This window comes from Penicillium paradoxum (assembly GCF_028828445.1).
Source record: "Penicillium paradoxum strain IBT 22861 chromosome Unknown utg000007l_segment0_segment0, whole genome shotgun sequence".
NCBI classification, from domain to species: Eukaryota; Fungi; Ascomycota; class Eurotiomycetes; order Eurotiales; family Aspergillaceae; genus Penicillium; species Penicillium paradoxum.
The window spans coordinates 5,310,996-5,331,197 of NW_026643185.1; the positions used below are offsets into that span (position 1 = coordinate 5,310,996).

Below are 20,202 nucleotides of genomic sequence, written 5' to 3' on the forward strand. Positions count from 1 at the left end.
CTTTCTTCCTCTCCTCCATCCCCCTTCTCTGGTCTTCTGGTTATTCCTTGAACCACTGCTCAGTGCGCCGAGTACTCGCAGTAGGTCGAGTGCCCTGCCTTTTGCTCTTCCCTCCTTCCCCCCCTTTTCTCTCTGGCTCCCGGCCTCAACCCCCTCGTCACTCCCCCGACCGTCGAAAAGGGACCCTCAATTCCTCCTACCAATTCTCCCCACTGGTTGCGACAGCTCTATACGTCCTTTCCTTTCATCACACTCCGATCCTGCATCCTGTTCGCCGCCCTGTCTCGTATCATTGCCGTCCCCGGTCCACCGGCTATTGGGCAATCCACTAGACCCCATTGTGACCCTGTTAGACCTCCTTCGGCCGGAAGAAAATATACATCATTGTGGTGTATGTCACTCTCAATACCGGCACTGGCACTGTTCGCCGTGGACTGAGTGTTTGCTGACTGCGTCCAGTGAGAGTATCAATCACGTGTTTAGGTCCCTGAAGCCCATTCCCCCCCCGTGATCTAAGGTTTCCTTTCCCCGGGTTCCAATTCTCACTCCCGCATCCATGGCTTCCTCCTCCTCGAACGTCGTGGGCGTCCACTACCGTGTGGGCAAGAAAATCGGTGAAGGATCCTTTGGTGTCATTTTTGAGGGCACCAATCTCCTGAACAACCAGCAGGTCGCCATCAAATTCGTACGCTTCCTTCCCCCTTCGTCGCAACGACCTCCCAGGCTGACCCAAAACAAGGAACCTCGAAAAAGCGATGCACCCCAACTCCGCGATGAGTACCGGACATACAAGATCCTGGTTGGATGCCGTAAGTGTCCTACATCTAGGGAGAGATGTCGTGCCATTTTCCTAACTTCATCTCAGCGGGCATTCCCAATGTCTATTACTTTGGACAGGAGGGTCTGCACAACATCCTCGTCATTGATCTCCTCGGTCCTTCTCTTGAGGACCTCTTTGATCACTGCAACCGCCGTTTCTCTACCAAGACCGTTGTGATGGTTGCTAAGCAGATGGTACGTCTCCCTGCTGAGAATTGCAATATGGCGCATTATTCACGGTTACTCTAGCTTTCCCGCGTTCAAACGATCCATGAGAAGAACCTCATCTACCGAGACATCAAGCCCGACAACTTCCTTATTGGCCGACCATCAACCAAGGCGGCCAACGTCATTCACGTGGTTGATTTTGGTATGGCTAAGCAATACCGCGATCCCAAGACCAAACAACACATCCCCTACCGTGAGCGTAAATCTTTGTCCGGCACTGCTCGTTACATGAGTATCAACACGCATCTGGGCCGTGAACAGTCTCGACGTGATGACCTAGAAGCCCTCGGTCATGTCTTCATGTACTTCTTGAGGGGTGGCCTTCCTTGGCAGGGCCTGAAGGCCGCTACCAACAAGCAAAAGTATGAGAAAATCGGCGAGAAGAAGCAAACGACGGCGATCAAAGACCTCTGTGATAGTTATCCAGGTACATTATTACCCCCGTATCCACATATGTTCATCTGCTAATCATTCCGTCAGAAGAATTCAACAAGTATCTGAGCTACGTGCGCAATCTTGGTTTCGAGGATACTCCTGACTACGATTATCTCCGTGATATCTTGACACAAGCTCTCAAGAACGCCGGTGAGGTTGAGGATGGCGAGTACGACTGGATGAACCTCAACAACGGTCGGGGCTGGGACTACAAATCCTACTCGCCCCAGGCGCATCTGCACAACCAGCACCAAAACTCATCCGGTCGTGACCTCCACGCACGAGAGCTTCGCAACAGCCAACGTCCCGGCGTGACCGCCGATCGTTTAAACGCTGCGCAGCCCCCGCCACCTTCTCCGGCAAAAGTTGGAGCGGGAAAGACGCGCGATCGCTCAAGCGCCGGCGGCATGCAACCCAAACGCCAGAGCGGGGGAATGGAAGCATCGACTCCGGCCGCGTCCACCCAGGCACAGTTCCAGAACTCCAACGCTCACCTCCCAGCTCGCCTCGGAAGCGCAGGCAATCAAGGATTGAGCAACCAACAACCTGCTCCTGGCACCAATGACGAGCCACCCACTTTCACGCAGAAGTTGATGAAAGCTCTCTGCTGCGGTAGGTGATTCGGCTATCATTCATCAGTTGAGCACTTAGCTCATATCAGGATCCAGGTTGAATTCAAGTCAAATGAAGCGATGGCGCATCTAGACTTTCCGCGCCACGCTTAAACCTCTGCTTCCTGCCCTTTATGTCAGACAATGGCCCAAGGAGGTCGGCATGGGATTTCTTCGTTTTGTTTCTTTATTTTTTTTGTTTCTTGTTTACTTTCACCTCTGGCTCTTTTCTTGTCTCGTGTTGAAGTGGTTAGTTCCGCTTTGCGAAGCAAGAATCGAGCTTCTCGGCCTAAATCTCCTTTTGGCCTTACTCTGCTTGTTCTATTTTTTTTTTCCCATTCGACCCTACAGCTTATTCATTTGACTGTGGGTAGGAACAACCTTTCTCTCATTGATGTTACGTCTCATCACTCATTCATGGTGCTACGGCTCGGAACGGCGAACTTGTGAGATTTCTGTCTTGTGTTTTCGATTTTGCTTCCTCATCTCGTCACTATATCCGGCGTGCACCGATTAATACCAATTTTGGTCTTTCAAATGGGCAGATGCCTCAGCGGTTGATCCTCTGATGCTATCGGCTCACGGTCCGTCGTCCAGGGACCTTGTTTCGTGGCTGGCTCGAGAGACAAATAACTTGGACTGATGGCTTCCACTCGCGCAGGAGAATTGGCAAGGCTTGGTGGCTCAGCCCCGCCCTGGGGATGGAGTGAGCTGCGCGCGAGAGAGAGAGAGAGCAATCAAAACCTGGCGATTGACCTTGGGCCATGCTTGCCCGTGTCTCTGGGAGACACTTCTCGGTCTCATTTCGTCCCGTTCATCAACTGGACAAGTACGTCAGATAACTCTCGTTTTGGTTTGCGTGCTTCATTTTCGCCAGGCTGCCATGGTCATGTCATTCTTGCGATTTCCTCCCGTCCTATGCGCATCCGGGCAAAAGAACCTCCTTTCCCCTACATGGTTCTGTTTTCATCTACAAGCCCTAGAGGAAGAGCATATTGCATATAACCCCGTCTCAGTTCCGCGTTTCTCCGTTTTCATCAACTCGTCTGCTCTGCCCCCTTTGATTGTTCCAAAGATCTATTGTCCATGTCTATAATCGTCTTTTTGTTTGTTTGTTTTTTTTTTTGGTCTTTTCTTGCTCTGTTTCAGAAGCGAGTCCTTGTTACTGGTAGTTGTGGCATAAGATAGCATTCTTCTTTTTTTGTTCATTTGGTTTGTGCTCACAAGTGTTTTGCGGTTATTCGTACGGCGTATATAAATAATCACTGTAATAAGAGCTGTTGCATTTTAAATCCTCCTTTCTAGATCCGAAGAAGATCCATAGCAATATAACTTGTCCTTTGTCCATTTCTCTGTAATACTCGGGCACTTCTTGCATCCGACTGGGTGTGGGCAGGTTTGTGGGGTGAGCGGTCATGACTCTACGAATTCTCACTCAAGTTTCGTTGATGCAACTGTAGACTTGGGAGATAGGTCTCTCCAAATCCGCGCATAGTGGAAGTGAGTCTTCCAGTCATTGTCGGTTGCCTTTTTCGATGCAGAGGTAGAAACGGCTGCGACTTGAGACTACCTGGGGTACTCCCCTAATGCAAGGTAGCCCTGAAGTACAGCAGTGCCTACATATAACTAAGTACATCCATTCTGTACCTATCTACATATAGCTGTCCCCCTTCTGCTTCCCATCTCCAGCAACGTGCCACTTTTGCCCTCGACGCTCTCTGGCAATACATCCAGACCCAACCTATCTACGGAGTACATAAGGTAATGTTGCCACTCCATTTCTCCCTCTCGTGGCAATCACACGCCCCTGACTGGTTGCATCCCTGACATAGTGCAGCCACCGTGTAGCTATTCTGCAGCTCTACATGATACCACGCTAATGCAAGGATCACCCGTCCGTGGCATGTCAGAGCATGACGTTGGCCACCGACACACAGTCACAGAAGATCGGGGGTGGAGTAGTCTAGCGTTGACCTGACATCTCCCAAGTACGGAGTAAGGTATGCAATGTCCACCTTGTCTATCTGGACTACCCTTCCCGGGAGTCATACAATCCAAGCCGTCCCCCAGTCCCCCCCGTCCTCCGTCCTCTGTACTTCACAGAGTGCATATAGCACGCATGTGCAGCCCAGCAACATGCCCACGTTGAGACTAGCCACCCTCCACCCCGTCGTATGATCTCAATTGCTAACAGAAACCATGTCCGCCGATCATCCCGATTTCTGCAACTGGAAACCCTAACGATGGCCACTGCCGAGAGTTGCTGCAATCGTTGCCCTAAACAGCATCGCCGACTCGACATGCACGTCCGTTGCACAATGAAGCGTGGGGAGCCCACTGACGTCCATCTACCTTAGGTCCGTTCCCCTGCCAGACCCAATAAGCAGAAGCCATCCCCCCTTTTCTCAGGATACATGATCCCTGTCCTCGTACTCTGTACTTCGTGCTCCGCCAATAACGATCCCCGATCCCCCACATTAGAGCAGTCATATCAGGACCTGTCAGCCAATGACGAGAATCTGCATATGCATCTGAATACGGGGGCTTCAGCACAGCCAAGACCCCGGATTCGAGAGGATCCGGGATTCTCTGAGCATCTTCTCTCCCTTTCCCTCTCCTTCCCTCTCCTTCCCTCTCCTTCCCTCTCCTTCCCTAGCCACCAATACAGCGTCAGCACCAGCCAACAGTAAGAAACCGTCAGGATCAGAACTCCACGTCTACAAGCCCCACCGTCCAAGGCAACCAGTCAGCGGCCCGTCCTCCGTCCAGCTCATGTTCAAGCTGCGCGTATTAGCCCGATCCGCTCTAGTGGCAGGTTAGCTGCGTTGGCGTGTGTTATTTCCCCGCATTTGGGGGAGACCTTTTTTTTTTCTTTTTCTTTTTCTTTTCTTTTTTCCTTGGCGTGGCTGGGAGACCAGTTTCATTTTCTCTTTTTTTGGTCTTTTTCTGCCTGTACGGAGTATGCGGGGATGGGCTGACGCCGTGGGCGTTTCTGACTGGGGGACTACCTCGTTCTGCATGCATCTCGATTGGTCCGGTGTTTGGGATTGGGTGGCTGCAGTGGGACGGGCTGCTATTGGTTTGGAGCTTAGCTTCTTGAGCTGGGAGCGATTGGGGACTTTTTTCTTTTTCTTTTCCTTTTCCTACGCAGTACGCAGTACTCCGTACATAGTACTCCGTCCACAGTACTCCGTCCACGGTGCTCAATGCACAACAGAGTTGAATCTAGCGAAAGGGTACATGTGATATATCCCCAGAAACAAAGAGCGCAGGGTGCACAATGTATAGCCAAGGCAACCCTATGTAATCCAGGATCTGAATATGAAACAGACTCCTCAGTTCCGGGGATCGGCGTTCGAAACGGGAATGGTCAGCTTCCATGAGCGCCTAGAGTAGTAGCATACGGAATATGAATGACCAGATGTATATATCGTTGCCTACAGTCTAGGCTAAGACCGAAGTGTCCTACTAAGCGCCTGGAGCGAGGTAATCTAGAAGGCTCCCCACTCTTCTAAAATACCGCATACTGCGCTACAGAATATGGAGATGGAGTGTTTCCCACGCCAGACTCAGGTCTTGAGCTCATCTCTGGAACCCCGTCTCCTGCTATTATTTTGCTTGCTATCGTGTTGGAAACGTTCGAAATCAAGATTTGTGGCCACCGAGTGGAGCGAATGAGGTCATTTGCGGCTTCTGCCGTCTGATCGACTCCGGACGCTCTGTCGGGTTGCCGGGTCTATTCTCCTGGTCCTCTCGTGCTGTGTGATTGTGTTAGCGTGTTCTTTGTATTTTGGGTTTACTTCGCCCAGGCTAGCTCACCGGATTGGCTAGTGTCGAGCCAATGTTCCCACCGGTCTGGAACAGGGCCTTAACCCATGATCATCCCGTGTTGATCTGCAATCTATTCACTGTTCCTATCGCGAGATGAATATATTGCTCGGCTAATCTCAAGGCCGTAGTGACGCCGTGGCTGCACGTCATGCGAGAGTGCAGACTAAGATTTCAGGGGTAGATCCGGCCTCGTTTTATCTTCTCCTTGCTTGGGCCACTTTTCTTTTTTTTAGATCAATTTTTGGATTGAATGAGGTGGCTATGAACAGGCTCGGATATCGTCGGATCTTCCAATAGGGCGAGACTCCCGACTTTCGTCAAAGAAATGGTCACACTAGCTAAGACACTAACGGCGATATAGGCATTATCGTCAAGGATCGTGCAGGTGCTTCCCATGCACGAGTCGCAGGCTTAACAGTGCTACCACAAACGATAGACCGATATGCTACGACATCGGTCCACACAGCGGAGGGCGCCGACTGCCCCAATTCAATAAAAAGAGGACTAGAGACGCCATACGGAGAACAGCCCTGGATCATTAGTCAAAAAAGCCTCATTCTTAATAATTCCCCAGACCCAGAGAAATATACTCCGTACATACTCCGTACTCCGTACTCCGTGCCCCTACCCCATATACAAATAAATAGTCATCCCAAAGCCAAACACACGAGTGACGTATCCACTCGGTCTCGCTTAAGTCGAAGCCTAGACGCCGTTCCCTCAAGGGCGTGAGGGCATCCCGTGCGCACCGCTGTGGGGAACGTGTCTCTTACCACATCCTATGTACGGAGTACGGAGCACGGAGTACGGAGCACCTGGACCTTGGGGAACGGGGAAATTGTGGATCTGCGGCTTTTATTGCCCCTTAGCTCTGGTAGCTGAATCATTAGATGCTGCGAGGTCGCAAGTGTCCGAGGCTCACGGGGTCTCTGCTACGTGGGAGGGTTCTTGGCTTTGGTTACTGGACTAGGATGCTGCCCTTGGCGCGTTTGCTGGGGGGACTTGCGAGGATATTAGGCAGCGTGTGGTTGGGTTATTGATATGCACGTTGCTGTATGTATATTCTTTGGTTCTACAGATCTCATGCTCCCTGACAGTTTAACGGTTTGCCATTGAATTATGGTTTGTAGGTGCAGGTGAACTCTGTTGACTCCGTGCCGGAGGACTGTCTTGCTATCTCATCTGTCGAGGCTGCAGACGGAGAGTGATTTGGGTCTTCCCCGATAGGAAATGGGGGTTGACTAATTGACTAATTGTAATAGCTCTGGCCTCTGGATGCTCGCGTAACCTGGGAAACCTTGTGACGCTTGTCACATACGCAATCCCCAGCGATAGGCGAACCAAGCTTCCAGGAGCCATGTCCAACGGGAACCTTATATTGCAGAACCTAGTTCCAGTCCCAGGAGGATGGATGACTCGATGTTGACGATCGCCTAATCTCCGATAATAAGACCCAATTACCTATTTCTTATCACACGGTGAAGGCAGAAGTGGATCGACCGAGCTCCCGTCCAGCTCACAAGTCTTGGCTCTCGCTTTCAATCGGCCGAACGTGTCACCCACTTTTATTTGTATTTCTTTTTGGGTGTTATGTGTCTCGCAAAGGCCCAATATCTGAATCTACACCGTACGCACGGAGCATTCCGGAGGTCGCAGGCTCGGAAGAAATAGGATGTGACTGAGTCGACTCAGTCACAGCCATCACCGTGTCAACCGCGAGGAACGGTGTAGTTTGGCTTGGCATGCATACACGTAGGGAAGACTCGGCAGAACAGCAAATGGAACGTGAAGCATTGACGGTGGCGACACCCGGGAATAAAAACTCTCTACAACGTACGGTGGAACTCAGGGCCAGGGGGGTTTCGCATGATTCGCTATATTGGATGTTGTGTGTTGTGTGTTGCGTGTTGCGTGTTGTATACACGTTAGTAACATTGCTCAGAGATTTTACTTTGGACGTGGCGATCGTGTGGATTGGAGGCAGAACTAAAGTGCTTCGGCGGGGGTTTCTAGAATTCTAGAAGCCGGGCCCGTTCCGGGTGCGGTCACACTGATGACCGATGCATAGTTTTTATACCTTGATGCAGTAGCATTGTAGCATTGACAAGAAATCTCTGCAATTTGGTTCTCCATCCTGCACGGTGTAGCCGGCTCTTTCTCTCTTGTATGAGTCTTTTTTTTATAAATTCATTTTTTGCGGTGTCTACAAATGATCTTTTCGCCTCCACCAAATCAAGCCTCATCGGTTCTTTGACATAGATGTACACTAAGCGGCCCAGCCCTGTAAGATCCATCACGGAGGAGCTACTCCGTACGCGTCCAGAATTCCAATGGGAGAGACATGGAAGCTTGTGCAACAAACATTCCAACGAGGCTGCAGTATGTAGTACAAATGATCTCCCTCCCCCAGAACCGGTTTTGGCAAGATGATCGGCAGGAACATATTAAAACACAGTTCTTGGTTGAGATTTAATTTGCTCCGTTTGAGTTTATCAAGGTTAGCCAGATTAACGTGACAGGGGAAAGGTTTGGGATGACGTGCCAAAGACAGGCGAGTACCCTCGACGCAAGGGAGGACATGCCGTGACACGCCTTTATCGGTAATCTATCGGTATCGATCCAGTCATTGTTTGGATACAGAACCGTGGGTCGAGGATTGACTTTCCGGTCTCGGATGGTGTGCTAGCGGCTACCGTGGGCCGAGGTGGCAGTGAGATTGGCCCTATCGTCAATTAGGAATGAGTTGTTTACTACATAACAAAGTAGAGAAGAAAAAAAGAACACAGGTTACAGAAAGTAGTATAGCAGGAATGCGCGTACCTCGAATCATACAAAGAGTGCTCGGTGTTCCGTGGTGGAGTTCAGGGGAAATGAAAATTTGCACTCGCCACGTTGGGCGCATTGGTCGTTTTTTTCTTTTCTTTTCCAGAACCCGTGGAAGCTTATGTACTCCGTACACGTATGACTTCTGGAAGGATTGTGGAGTGGTCGAAACAGCCTCCTTGGAAGGATGCAAGCACGGTGGATTTGCATCACCCTTCCAGGTGTGCTGGTGGTGTACCGGCTGAGTCTCGACAGAACAACTGTACTCTACATTTTCTGGTTATCCCTTGCAGATCGCAGGCGCTTGTTCAAACGTGAGAGTTCAGCGTGTCGCCACAGTAGGTCCAAGCCTGAGCCAACCAGAAAATAGCACTCGGAAAAAGCCCGAAAAAAGCCGGATTGGGGCAAAGAAAAAGCAAGAAAAAGTAAGAATCCCAAAAGAATAAAAAGAAAAATAAAAGGAAAAAGCGCGAAAAGAGCGCGAAAAAGGAATAAAAAGAATGAATTATGACATCTTATCGAACGACGACTCCACTTGGGCGCAGAAACTAATTTAGCGTCCCCACCGTAATCCACTGAGGTGCCCCCGTAAAGATTACCCAGGGTATCGTCATGAATGATTCCAGAATCCGCCCTTTGCCCTTTTTATTCTGCGGCTTCTTTAGTGCTGTGATTTCCGCCCTTTAGTCCCCGTTTTATATTCCCTGTCTCTATCATTTGTCTATAAACTATACTCCCCCTCCTATCGCTCGATCGCAATCCTATGTCTGTATCTCGATAACCCGTTCTTTTATATTCTGGAGCCTCGTTTCACACGTAGGGGACGACCGGTGAGAAAAAAAGCCGAAGAGAGGTCCCCGACGCACATTCTACGCTATGCTTAAAAAGAAGACCTTGGCTCCGTCCCTCTTCTTCCGGCACCACACTCCCACCGCCACCCCCGAATTGTCCCCCACCTCCTCAGACAGCGATTCCGAAGAGGACATGGAATCACCTGGCTCCCGACCGGTCAGCCTGACCATCTCGTCGGGGGCCTTTTCCATGCGCCCGACGCTCGACGAGGTGCTGGCCAACATTGCCCCACCCCCATACACCCTGAGCGCCTTCATGGCCTACCTCTCCCAGAACCATTGCTTGGAAACGTTGGAATTCACCATGGAGGCCAACCGCTACCGGGATTCCTACTACAGTTTGGCCGAACGTCTCGGTCCCGCCGCCTTGGACTCAGAATGCCCCGACGCCCAGCACCTGCGAATGCTCTGGCAGCGTCTATTGACCGCATACATTTTCCCGGGGTCGCCCCGGGAGATCAACCTGTCGAGCGAAGTCCGCGACGCGCTTCTGCAGTACACCAATGTGACCGTGCCGCCAGTGCCTGAGACGTTAGATTCCGCCGTGAAGCGTATCCACGAGCTTATGGAGGAATCCATCTTCCTCCCTTTCATCAACAGCCACACCACCTCCCCTTCCATGGCCCCCTGCAGCGATCCGTTCATGGGCCCCGACGACTTCATGAATCTGTCCTCCACCAGCCTGGATGAGCATCAGGTGAAAAGGGTTCGGTCGCGTGTCTCCAAGCGCATCTCCCCGCAGTCATCCACTAAGGATCTTCCCGCGACCGGCCACACTCGCTCCACTATGTCGCTTGGCGCCGTGCATGCCATCGGCAAACGCACTTCCGGCGCCCTTCTCAGTTCCAGCGGCGAGTCGGCCTCTCTGACCGATGACTCCAGCTCCCCGCAGTCCAGTCCTGCCGTTGATGAGCCTATGACACCACCAACCACCCCGCCTGCCAGCGAACCACACCTGCCCATCCACAGCCCCAGACTCCGCACCGAAAACCCATGGAAGAAGATGGGTATGAAGCTTGGCTTCAAGAAGCGTTCCACTGGAGGCAGCAATGGTGGTCCTCGTGATCCCAAGATCCTCGGTCTGGACGACTAAACATTCTCCCTGATACTCCCATCTTCATTTCCACTCCTGTCGACATATCCAAAACCTACAAAACATCCCCTTTCTCGCCTCGGCTCATGACAACTACGACCCCTTCAACGACCCTTCTCATCTCATTTCCTGCATGAAAATACCGAAATGCATCATCCCACGACTTCATTCTAGCCTTTGTCGAGCGTTTATATTGGCGGTGTATGAGAGCATGACGCATCGAAAGCATATGAAACCGGCGTTTTTCCTTTTGTTTTTTTTTCATCTGGATGTCTCCAGCTGAGCGTCCTTTTTTCACAAACTTCACTTGTCAATTTTTTTTTTTGGCCTTTGTTTTGCGGCGGGCATCACGGGAAAAGAAACCCCATATATATCATCTCATGTCCTCATCTATAGATTGGATAGAATGCCTGGGTCTATCTCCAGGTCTTCTGGACACCGGCGTTTTTGTCGAGACATTGTCTTGGTCTCATTTCCCTCCACGGGATCTTCATTTTATTCGGAATCAATAGACTTGATACCCCCCTCTTCACATGGTTTCCAACTCATCTAGTACATGTAGGCTGTAGAATTCAACGTATCTCTCTTTGGCTGTTGTATACTCCGCACTCTTGCCCTGACATACATCAAAGACCCTGCACCCGTTCGACGATGGACCGTTTCAAACTCATATTTCCATTGATTGCCCGGATTGCATGCTTCAATCCGATATATTAACGTAAGAAAATACAGCAGATTTCCGACTCTCTTCTCATCCGAAACCCAACTCGTCTAGACCCTTCTCGATCTGCCCAGGTTGCACATGTCGGACAGCCACACCCAACGCAATCCAGAAGCCTGGAGACAGAGGAAGAGACATCTCTAGACTTCCAATAGGGGTGTTCCACAGATGCACCCGTAACCCCCATTCGCAGATGCTCGTTCATATTGCGACAGATCCCAACTATCTGACTACACCAACGCCGCCCACAATCCACGATTTCAACAAAAGGCAGCGCCAAAGCGCCAAATCTAACCCCGAATACTAAACATCAACCCTCCGCCCACCCCTCGTCTCCAAGGCTGCAATATCGAGATTCCACCCGACACCACCCAATCCAGCTAGATACCTCTCGAAGCGGTTATCCGAGTTCAGCGAGCTAAGCGTTGTCTCGATAACGCCGACAACTGCATCGGTGGGATAGTCCGCTGATGTCTGGGCTAGGACTCTTGCGGCTAGTAGAGCATGAGTCCATGCTTTGAGTTGGCTGGGGACTGGACATCCCCGTTTTAGCAGAATACAGGCATGCCATGATGTATTCTTCGAGAGGAAGAGAATGTAAGCTTCCCTTGAGAAGATAGTTGCAAGGGTGTGCAAGGGCAGGGTGGGTTTTGAGCTACTGCGTAGGAAAGTGGACATGGACACGCCTATCTGTGCGGATCCGAGATGTTGGATTGATGGGGTTGTGGTTGGGTTGTGTGTCCACTGTAATGCTCCATCGCGGTGGAAGATACGTTCGTGTTTGGATACCTGTGCCGGGGTAAGGAGTGTCCATTGCTTTTCTGTGTGTTTGGGGGGTTTGGGGGTTGGATCGAGGCTGAGATCTGGGTCTGAGTCTAGGAGGGCTGAGAAGGCGATGTTTGCTCTTTGGCGGTTTAGACTTGTCATTTGGACGGCGCGGACGGCGGCGTAGTTCATGCTTAGGTGGAGGGCTAGGAGGGTTAGGAGGACGAGCCAGGTTGTGCTGAAATTGGTTATGTGGGAGATGACTACGGAGCCGACCTGATGGGTTTCATATTAGGGGGTTTTGTGTTTGGGTTGGAGTTGGTGGGAAGGGGGTTTCTTACCAGCATGCCGAAAAGAGAGATGATGGTCTCTTGGGATGAATCTTTCTATAGAAAGGAAGAAGGTTAGATTTGTTGAGCGAGCAAACTAGACAGTTACACTGTGGGAGGTTTGGATACGTACGGCATTCAACTCCGCCAGATTCCCCCACCGTGCGAAATGAGCACTCAAGCTCGCCTTCGAGCTACCACCGGCTACACCACAGAGGGCCCGGAGGATGCCAGCTGTGCTGAGAACGGTCACCCGCATTGGTCCTGCGGGGACGCCCGGCGAGAGACAGTCGAGGATCATGGCGATGTCGTTGAAGACGTCTGCTGCCAGTCGGTAGGTTTTGCACTCTGGCTCGAGGGCTGTGCCGACGCGGTGGGCAAAACAGATCGTTGCAATGCGACCCGATATATCCTGCAGAATGTGTAGAAGGAGTGCCGAGGTTGGAGAAGCGTTTGCATTTCCGACACCGACTCCTGTGGGATATTAGTTATCTTTCTTGGTCTATGGGTTTTTGGGTTAGGTGGGATACGGACCTTGGAGAACAGCGCGGGAAGAGAGTAGACCGGCTATTGAGCTGCAGAAGGCTTGGAGGGAGTCCTGGTTGGGTTGAGGTGGTTATATTAGATTTAGATGGTTCATGGAGGTTAATCTTGCTCTGGAGCAAAATGGTTTGAGCTATGGAGCTTCTATTTCTGACAACCAGGGAGTGGATGCTCACAAAGATCTGATATCTAGTATCTGTATTAGTATCTTTCACAGATAAAACATTCTAATTCATCATAGATATCAACAGGCTGTCGTCTGTACTCACGGAAGATAGTCATCGCTGACACTTTGGGGATATCCGGAGGGAAGAAAAACATCACTCAGCGAGCTAGTTAGAGCCTTTGCTGACCATGGTGAGATGGATATAGAAGTGCTCTGCTAGATGTCCGTTAGTATTTTCCAAGAAAACGAGACATCAATGCATGGCTCTCCAAGCCTGCCTGAAACATGCGAGGAAGTTCATCAACTTGGGGGCGATGCATAGTCTTGATCCAATGTATCACCGGTCACCAATTCCAGTTGCTATGAAACAGCCATGCATGGAATAGGATAGAGAACACATGTTTCCCAGGGTATGATGCATTCTTGAAGCCATTGGAAGGGGTTCATATGCTCGCCTGCAATTCGGCACGATGAACGCCAACACACGAGGCTGGCTTGGTTCGTGTCTTCATTGAGACGCCCAGTGCCTGGAGGATTCGAAGGGAAAGTAATATCGAGGGCTGTATGGAGCAATGAATGGATACTTACTATTACATCTACTCGTCCAGGGGATGTTGACCTAGTAACGTCTCCTGAGTAGATATAGGTTGCGGTAGGATTGCCAGCCTCGTCTGTCTCTTGAAAGGTCAGTCTATCCGTGTCAGTGATGTGGGATGGCATATTCAATCAGATACTCCGTAGATGGGAGGTGGGATGTCGAAGTCATTGTTCAAAGCCGATCTAGAGAGGGGGCACGTGAGACCACGTACTTTCTACTATGTGCATATCCCCGATGTTTAATGCAGATGCTATTACTCTGTACGCGTCGAGGCTGCAGTTCTACAGCCGAAAGGATTATGCGTTTGAAAAGCTTAAGGAGACAGTGGATCGAGAAAGTCATTTCTTTGAATAGTGCTCCCAGAGCCTACTTTGAACATCTCACACCAAGTCCACCACATCTATGTGTAAAACGCACACTCCGCCTTTCGACATCAAGACGACACAGCTGCGAGTTGCGCGTGGAAACAGGACACCCAGAAAAATCAACCACCAGCGCCGGATACAACGAGTGAAAAAAACACCAAAAGAAGAAGAAAAGGGCAGCAATGAATGGCCGCTAAAGAAAGGCGTCCTTGTGAATGGGTTCCGCCCAAGCACAAGTAACGAGGTATAAATTGAGAAGCGTTGATTCGGAAACTCTCGGGAACGAGGGTCCCAGCGTTGGAATTGTTGCTGTCCCCGTCCCCCAGCGACCGTGAAGACAGTCGCCCAATGCCACGGTCGGCCAGAGCCAACTTCGAGGCCGCGTTTCACCGGCTGCAGACTCGAGCTCTAAGACTCGAGCCCACTCATCACGCAACTTCCATGAAAAGTATCATGCCCCATCGCTCATACATTTTTGAAAGAACAAGTTATATATCGCGTCGAGACGCTTATGCGAACATGCTGGCACCGCCAGTCTCAATGGCGTCGATCTCGGCCTGGGTCCAGGGGAGACGGCCGAAACGCGCAGGGAGCTCAGAGCGGTCGAAGAACTCGCCGGCCTGGGGCTTGATGGGGCCCAGGGAGGCGCCGGAGTGGCCGCCAATGGTGCCGTTGAAAGAGGAACGACCGAGCGGGCCGTGCTGCTGAGCCTTGGCGCGGTAGGTGGCAAAGGAGTCAGGGAGAGTGCCGGTGGGAGAGGCAGGGTGGACGCGAGGAGTGTGGTCAATGGACTCTGAAATATGAGGTTAGTCTCGGAATTGGGGGTTGGGGGGGATTTTTTTTTGGAAAAAGAGAGAGAGAGGAAGAGAGATCACATACTAGGGACGGAACGCTTGCCCACGAAGCGAATAAGAGGAGTGCGAGCTGCACTGCAAAGAACGGAGGAGACACGCATTATGGTGGTTGTGATAGAGAAGGTGGTTGTAGGTGGGAGGTTGGTAGGATCAATTTGACACGGGTTAGTGCGAAATTGAACGGGTCCGGTAGTATCCGAACCGACCGAAAAGGCAAAGTGTAAGAAGAAAGTAGGGTGCTAAAGTGGATTGAAAGCCTAGAAGATGGACTGGAGAAGACGATTGAATAGAAATTAAGTAGGATGAAGAGGGGAAGAGAAGAAGAAGAGAGAAGATAAGAAAATGGGAGGGTTGCCGCTTTGGGACACTTCGGAGCCGGCAGCCTATGAACTGCCGGTTCTTCTTTTTTCTTCTTTTTACGAGGGCGACGTTGAGACGCTTTGTACACGGTATAATCGAGTCCAAGGGAGTGAAGATATGCAATAAGTCAGCCAATGTCACGCAATGAACATGAGCTACGCCCTTCAGTGGGATATTCCAGACTGCGCCATTAGTACGGAGTACCTCTGCATCCACACGGACTCCCATTCCGATGCACCTTTGGCCCTTGGCACCTCTTATTCTTGGGTGTTCCTCCAATTCTCCCCGCAACCTGAAGCCCTTTCTGTGATCCAAATTGCCCCGATCCTTTCCCAGTCGGTGGGCCGGTGAGCTGCCTCCCCGTGTTCCATGCTTCACGCTCATGATCTTCCCCTTTGAAGCCGCAACCCACCAATCAGTGTCTCTTTCTCAGAGTCTTTAACGCCTTCAGCAAACCGTGCAAGGTTATCTTGTTCCACAGCTTAGACCCCGCAATCGGAGGCCAAAGTCCAACGTCTCTAGACTGGGACTGGCGGAACACCCTGACAGGTCACCCCGGAAAGTGATATTCCAAGGATCACAAGCCGATCACAAGCACATCACAAGCCCCCAACGGGGAGCCTCGAAAAGAAAAAAAACCAGATCAAGCCATAAGACGCTATTAGCAATAGTAGCGACACATAAGAAATCAATTTCTGATAACGAAATTGCGCCACTGGATCGCGGGAAGCTTGGACCCTGCCTAAATCACATCCCGGCTTCACCCGCTTATACGGAGTACGACATCTCAACTATGCACGAGCAGTCGCTTTTCGCCTCGGTCCCGGTCCACCAACATCATGAGCTTCTACAGCAGCTCGCTGGGCTGACAGCTATGCAGCCCCGCCATTGCCTAGAGCGGCGCTTGATCTTCAAGGCGTACCGTAAACCGGGCCTGGCGGGGCGCACCGGAGCGAGTCAGGACCTCCAACAGGGAGACCTGCAACGGCTGAACAAGATGCTCAATGGAAACATGTACTACACCCAGGTGGTTGGTCCGGTTTCCGAGAAGGATTTTGGATCCACTGTCCCGGGCGACTCTGACACCCAGATGGCCGGTGTGGATGACTCGAAGCCTGATGGTGCTTCATTGTCATCCACTTACAACTATGAGCGCCAGCCATGGAAGTTGGAGTTCCGAGATATTCCTGAAGCCGGAACACGCTCGGCGGTCACGTCGCGTCTGATGTCGAGCGCGACGCTGCCCCGGGGAGATATCGTCCAAGCTATGAATGCGTGGGGCTATAAGTGAGTGGCGCCATCGCGTCCGATCTCCTGATTGCGGGAACTAACCCTGTCGGCTCTAGTTTCATCACGGAGTATCTGGTCGAGGGCGATATGTTCGTCCATAATGACATTGCTATTTTCTTGCACCGGGTGTTGCACTACCCGGGCGCAGATGAAATGACCTCTCCCCGACAACAGCTGCCTGCTTTGAAGGACATGACGTTGTTTGAGAAGAGCGGAAGCTACGTTCTACAGGCCTTTATCATTGTCCAAGACGGTAGCAACCAAGAGACGATGAAGACTGCCTCGCAGCATCTCTTTGGACTCCGCGAGCAATTGAGGTCGGCGGTTCTTCTAGAACAGGCAGATCGATTGTCTCTTGATACACGGGCGAAGTAGCCGTCTATTTTAGTCCGGGTTGTTTGAGTATGCTGGAGACTACGAAACACCTGGTCTTCAGCGACGATAGGGCGTTGATAGACATTTCGAAGATATTTTACTTGGGCAGAGAAAAAAAGCAAGATACCCATCATAGCAATTGAGATACGCTGAATATTTGCATCTCTATCTCCATTTCCACTCTCATTTCCACTTTCATTTTCCTTAACATCTTCTTCATTTTCATGTCGCCTGTCGTTGCTGTAGAAGGTCCGTTCAATGTTCAGAAACATGTGACTTCGTGACTCCTCCCGCGTCTCGGCGCGTCCATGACCACAGACCAAATCCAACTACAACTCACCTCGGCTGAACAAACCACCGCACATCCAGTAAACCCCATAAATCCTCCACGACGTTTCCATTCGCCCGTACTGCGAGAATGGCCGAGGGGGCAGTCAAGAGGAGTGCCTCCCCCACTCAAGCCATCTCTCCACCACCACTGCGCCGAAAGGCTGACCCGACAGTAATCAGTAAGTTTGTACTAGCCACTGCCATTGGATCACCCATTAAATCCCCTATCTATAGAGAAATCTGCGGCAAACTTCTTCACTCCGACCTCACAGAAGAAACCCCAACCGATCACATGGCGCGTCATCGGCACAAGTGTGGTCATCGGAAAGCAGATAATTGGCAAGGCAGGCCCTGTTACCGACAAACAGCGCCGAATTGCTGGCTTTGACTTGGTGAGTGGATAAATCTGACCCCACGGTTAACATCGAGAAATCGAACAGCTGTGCTTACACCGTTATGTAGGATTCGACATTAATCAAAACGAAATCGGGCAATGTCTTCCCCAAATCTGCCACCGATTGGCAATGGTGGAACGCTAAGGTTCCAGCCCGTCTAAAGGAACTCAATGCCGAAGGGTATGTATCGAAATCAGACACGGTTGGCCTGGTGCACTCTAGCTGACACCCTCGCAGCTTCCAAGTCGTCATTTTCTCAAACCAAAAGAAGATCAGTGTCCAGAAGGATATTAAAGGTGGACGAAGTGACTCAAAGAGTCTTTCCAACTTCAAAGAAAAGTTGACCGCCGTCATGACGGAACTGGATTTCCCAGTGAGCGTCTACGCGGCAACAACCGACCCTGAATATAGGAAACCCCGTCTCGGGATGTGGCGCGAATTCCTTGACGATTATGATCTTGACGTTGCGGGCGTTGACTTGCCAGCATCGGTTTTCGTTGGGGATGCTGCTGGAAGGCCAGGGGATCATTCGGCAGTGGATAGGTAAGAGCAGGATGATAGTATGCTGTGACAAAATCTGATATCGGGCCTAGGGGACTTGCTACCAACATCGGTATGCCGTTCAAAACTCCAGAGGAATTCTTCCTTGGACAGACTACGGAACCGGCGCCGAAGATATTTGATCCAATGTCCTTTGTGAAAGCGGATCTCGAAGAGCCGAGTATGTACTGTCTTATATCGAATGAGCCGCAAGGCTCTAAAGCCTGGCAGTTTATTGACATGTCTTCATAGCCAAACCATTTACTCGCAAGCACCCGCTTGAACTTGTGGTTTTCTGTGGCAGCCCAGGTGCCGGAAAGTCCACTTTCTACTGGAACCACCTAGAACCTCTAGGTTATGAACGAGTGAATCAAGATCTTTTGAAAACGGTACTTGTCCCACTCGACAGTGAAGGGAGTGAATCAAATACTGATGAACTGTTACAGCGCCCGAAATGTCTCAAGGTTGCTCGTGAGCACCTAGAGGCCAAAAAGTCCGTGGCTGTCGGTACGTTGTGATCTCTCTTTTTAACTATATCTTCGTCTTCACCGTTCGAACTAACACGAGAGGCCTCACCTAGACAACACCAACGCTGACCCAGAAACGCGAGCCCACTGGACGGCTCTTGCGAAAGAGTTCAAGATTCCTGTCCGCTGCGTACAATTCATCTCGACGCCTGACCTATGCCGACACAACAACGCGGTCCGCGCATCTAACAAAGAATTGGTATGTATTGGCAACATCCTCATTTCCATATCACCTCGTTCATGTTCTTATAACAACCAGAACCCCGAATCCCGAACCTCTTTACCCGGCATCGCCTTCGGCGACTTCGGCCGTCGTTTCCGCGCACCAACCCTGGACGAGGGCTTTGACGACATCATCCCAGTTGAGTTCAAGTTCCGCGGTAGCGAAGAAGAAAAGCGGCTTTGGAGCCAGTACTGGATTTAAATGTACCAGTAGCCCATCTGCACAATCTCGCATTGGCCTACTCCTCTTGCTCTACCGCTCGAGCCTCCATCCAGCCTCCTCTCACCATTCCCTCCCTCTTCTTCGCATGCTCCAACCTACACGCTTTGAAACCGAAACACGACTCACATCCATCAACCTATCACACCATCACAACGAAGTTTCATCCGCCCTCAAAATCACGAATGTCGATCCCGACCGCGTCAACGCATGTTTCGGCCCTGCAGTCACCTGCATCCCCCCAGCATTCCCAGCTCGGCTCAGACCCCCAGGGCCCAATATAGCATATATCGAATATAATATAACCCATCACCCACCAATCTCCCGCGTCCAATAGATCCCCATCTCAGACATTGTCTACACCCATTTCGAAATGCGCGCATGACTACATATATCCCACGTATAGCATGCGATCTGTAGGCCTAACACCAAGCGACCAAGCACAAGTAACAACCATCTACGTATCTCGATCACCCAACAAACCCGGATCCAACACAACCACATCCCCGACCACCAACGCCTCTCTGACTCATATTCCAAACCCCCAATTCCGAGCTGAACACTTTATGCCCGGCCAATCCCATACCCGGATCCGGTGGGCTAATACAAGCCCATACATCATGCAGGTTGCAAATGGCGGTAGCCTCACAACGTGGCCGTACCCACCAGTCACCCACACCGATTGTTCATGTGACTCATTCGCTTTATACCGACCACGTGCTGTGGATTCCATTATGCACCGCGTCATCCCTACATGTGCTTTGTATATGCTAAGGTGTTTCAGTATGAGGGGATGTATTGGGTCTATATTTAGGTATTGTATATGGGGGTATCAATGACGATATGTGTATTTTGCACAAGAGGCTCGAGATTTCCACGACAATCGCGGGGGAAAAAACAGAGCTGGGTTA

The 20,202-nt window shown here is 51.0% G+C and overlaps 6 protein-coding genes across 6 annotated transcripts; 4 read left to right on the forward strand and 2 right to left on the reverse strand.

Annotated features, from left to right (window-relative positions):
• Positions 1–556: 556 nt before the first annotated feature.
• On the forward strand, positions 557–2,102 carry N7457_009461 (casein kinase I; the record flags this gene model as incomplete). Its single annotated transcript, XM_057180504.1, has 4 exons — positions 557–809; positions 866–1,014; positions 1,069–1,474; positions 1,528–2,102. 4 exons carry the CDS (start codon positions 557–559, stop codon positions 2,100–2,102), a joined length of 1,383 nt encoding a protein of 460 aa, XP_057028890.1.
• A 7,521-nt stretch (positions 2,103–9,623) lies between these two features.
• Positions 9,624–10,691, forward strand: N7457_009462 (regulator of G-protein signaling domain-containing protein; the record flags this gene model as incomplete). Its single annotated transcript, XM_057180505.1, has 1 exon — positions 9,624–10,691. The coding sequence occupies one exon, from the start codon at positions 9,624–9,626 to the stop codon at positions 10,689–10,691; it is 1,068 nt and encodes a 355-aa protein (XP_057028891.1).
• A 1,024-nt stretch (positions 10,692–11,715) lies between these two features.
• Positions 11,716–13,331, reverse strand: N7457_009463 (RUS1 family protein; the record flags this gene model as incomplete). The annotated part of the gene is made up of 4 exons (XM_057180506.1): positions 11,716–12,453; positions 12,519–12,563; positions 12,640–12,980; positions 13,319–13,331. The coding sequence occupies 4 exons, from the start codon at positions 13,329–13,331 to the stop codon at positions 11,716–11,718; spliced, it is 1,137 nt and encodes a 378-aa protein (XP_057028892.1).
• Positions 13,332–14,687: 1,356 nt separating this feature from the next.
• N7457_009464 (alpha-ketoglutarate dehydrogenase subunit KGD4) lies at positions 14,688–15,133 on the reverse strand (the record flags this gene model as incomplete). Its single annotated transcript, XM_057180507.1, has 2 exons — positions 14,688–14,971; positions 15,058–15,133. The coding sequence occupies 2 exons, from the start codon at positions 15,131–15,133 to the stop codon at positions 14,688–14,690; spliced, it is 360 nt and encodes a 119-aa protein (XP_057028893.1).
• Positions 15,134–16,185: 1,052 nt separating this feature from the next.
• Positions 16,186–17,057, forward strand: N7457_009465 (mediator of RNA polymerase II transcription subunit 18; the record flags this gene model as incomplete). Its single annotated transcript, XM_057180508.1, has 2 exons — positions 16,186–16,679; positions 16,739–17,057. 2 exons carry the CDS (start codon positions 16,186–16,188, stop codon positions 17,055–17,057), a joined length of 813 nt encoding a protein of 270 aa, XP_057028894.1.
• Positions 17,058–17,475: 418 nt separating this feature from the next.
• On the forward strand, positions 17,476–19,273 carry N7457_009466 (putative DNA 3'-phosphatase Tpp1; the record flags this gene model as incomplete). Its single annotated transcript, XM_057180509.1, has 8 exons — positions 17,476–17,566; positions 17,622–17,779; positions 17,850–17,962; positions 18,020–18,325; positions 18,376–18,503; positions 18,575–18,829; positions 18,903–19,048; positions 19,109–19,273. The coding sequence occupies 8 exons, from the start codon at positions 17,476–17,478 to the stop codon at positions 19,271–19,273; spliced, it is 1,362 nt and encodes a 453-aa protein (XP_057028895.1).
• Between the last annotated feature and the right edge of the window lie 929 nt (positions 19,274–20,202).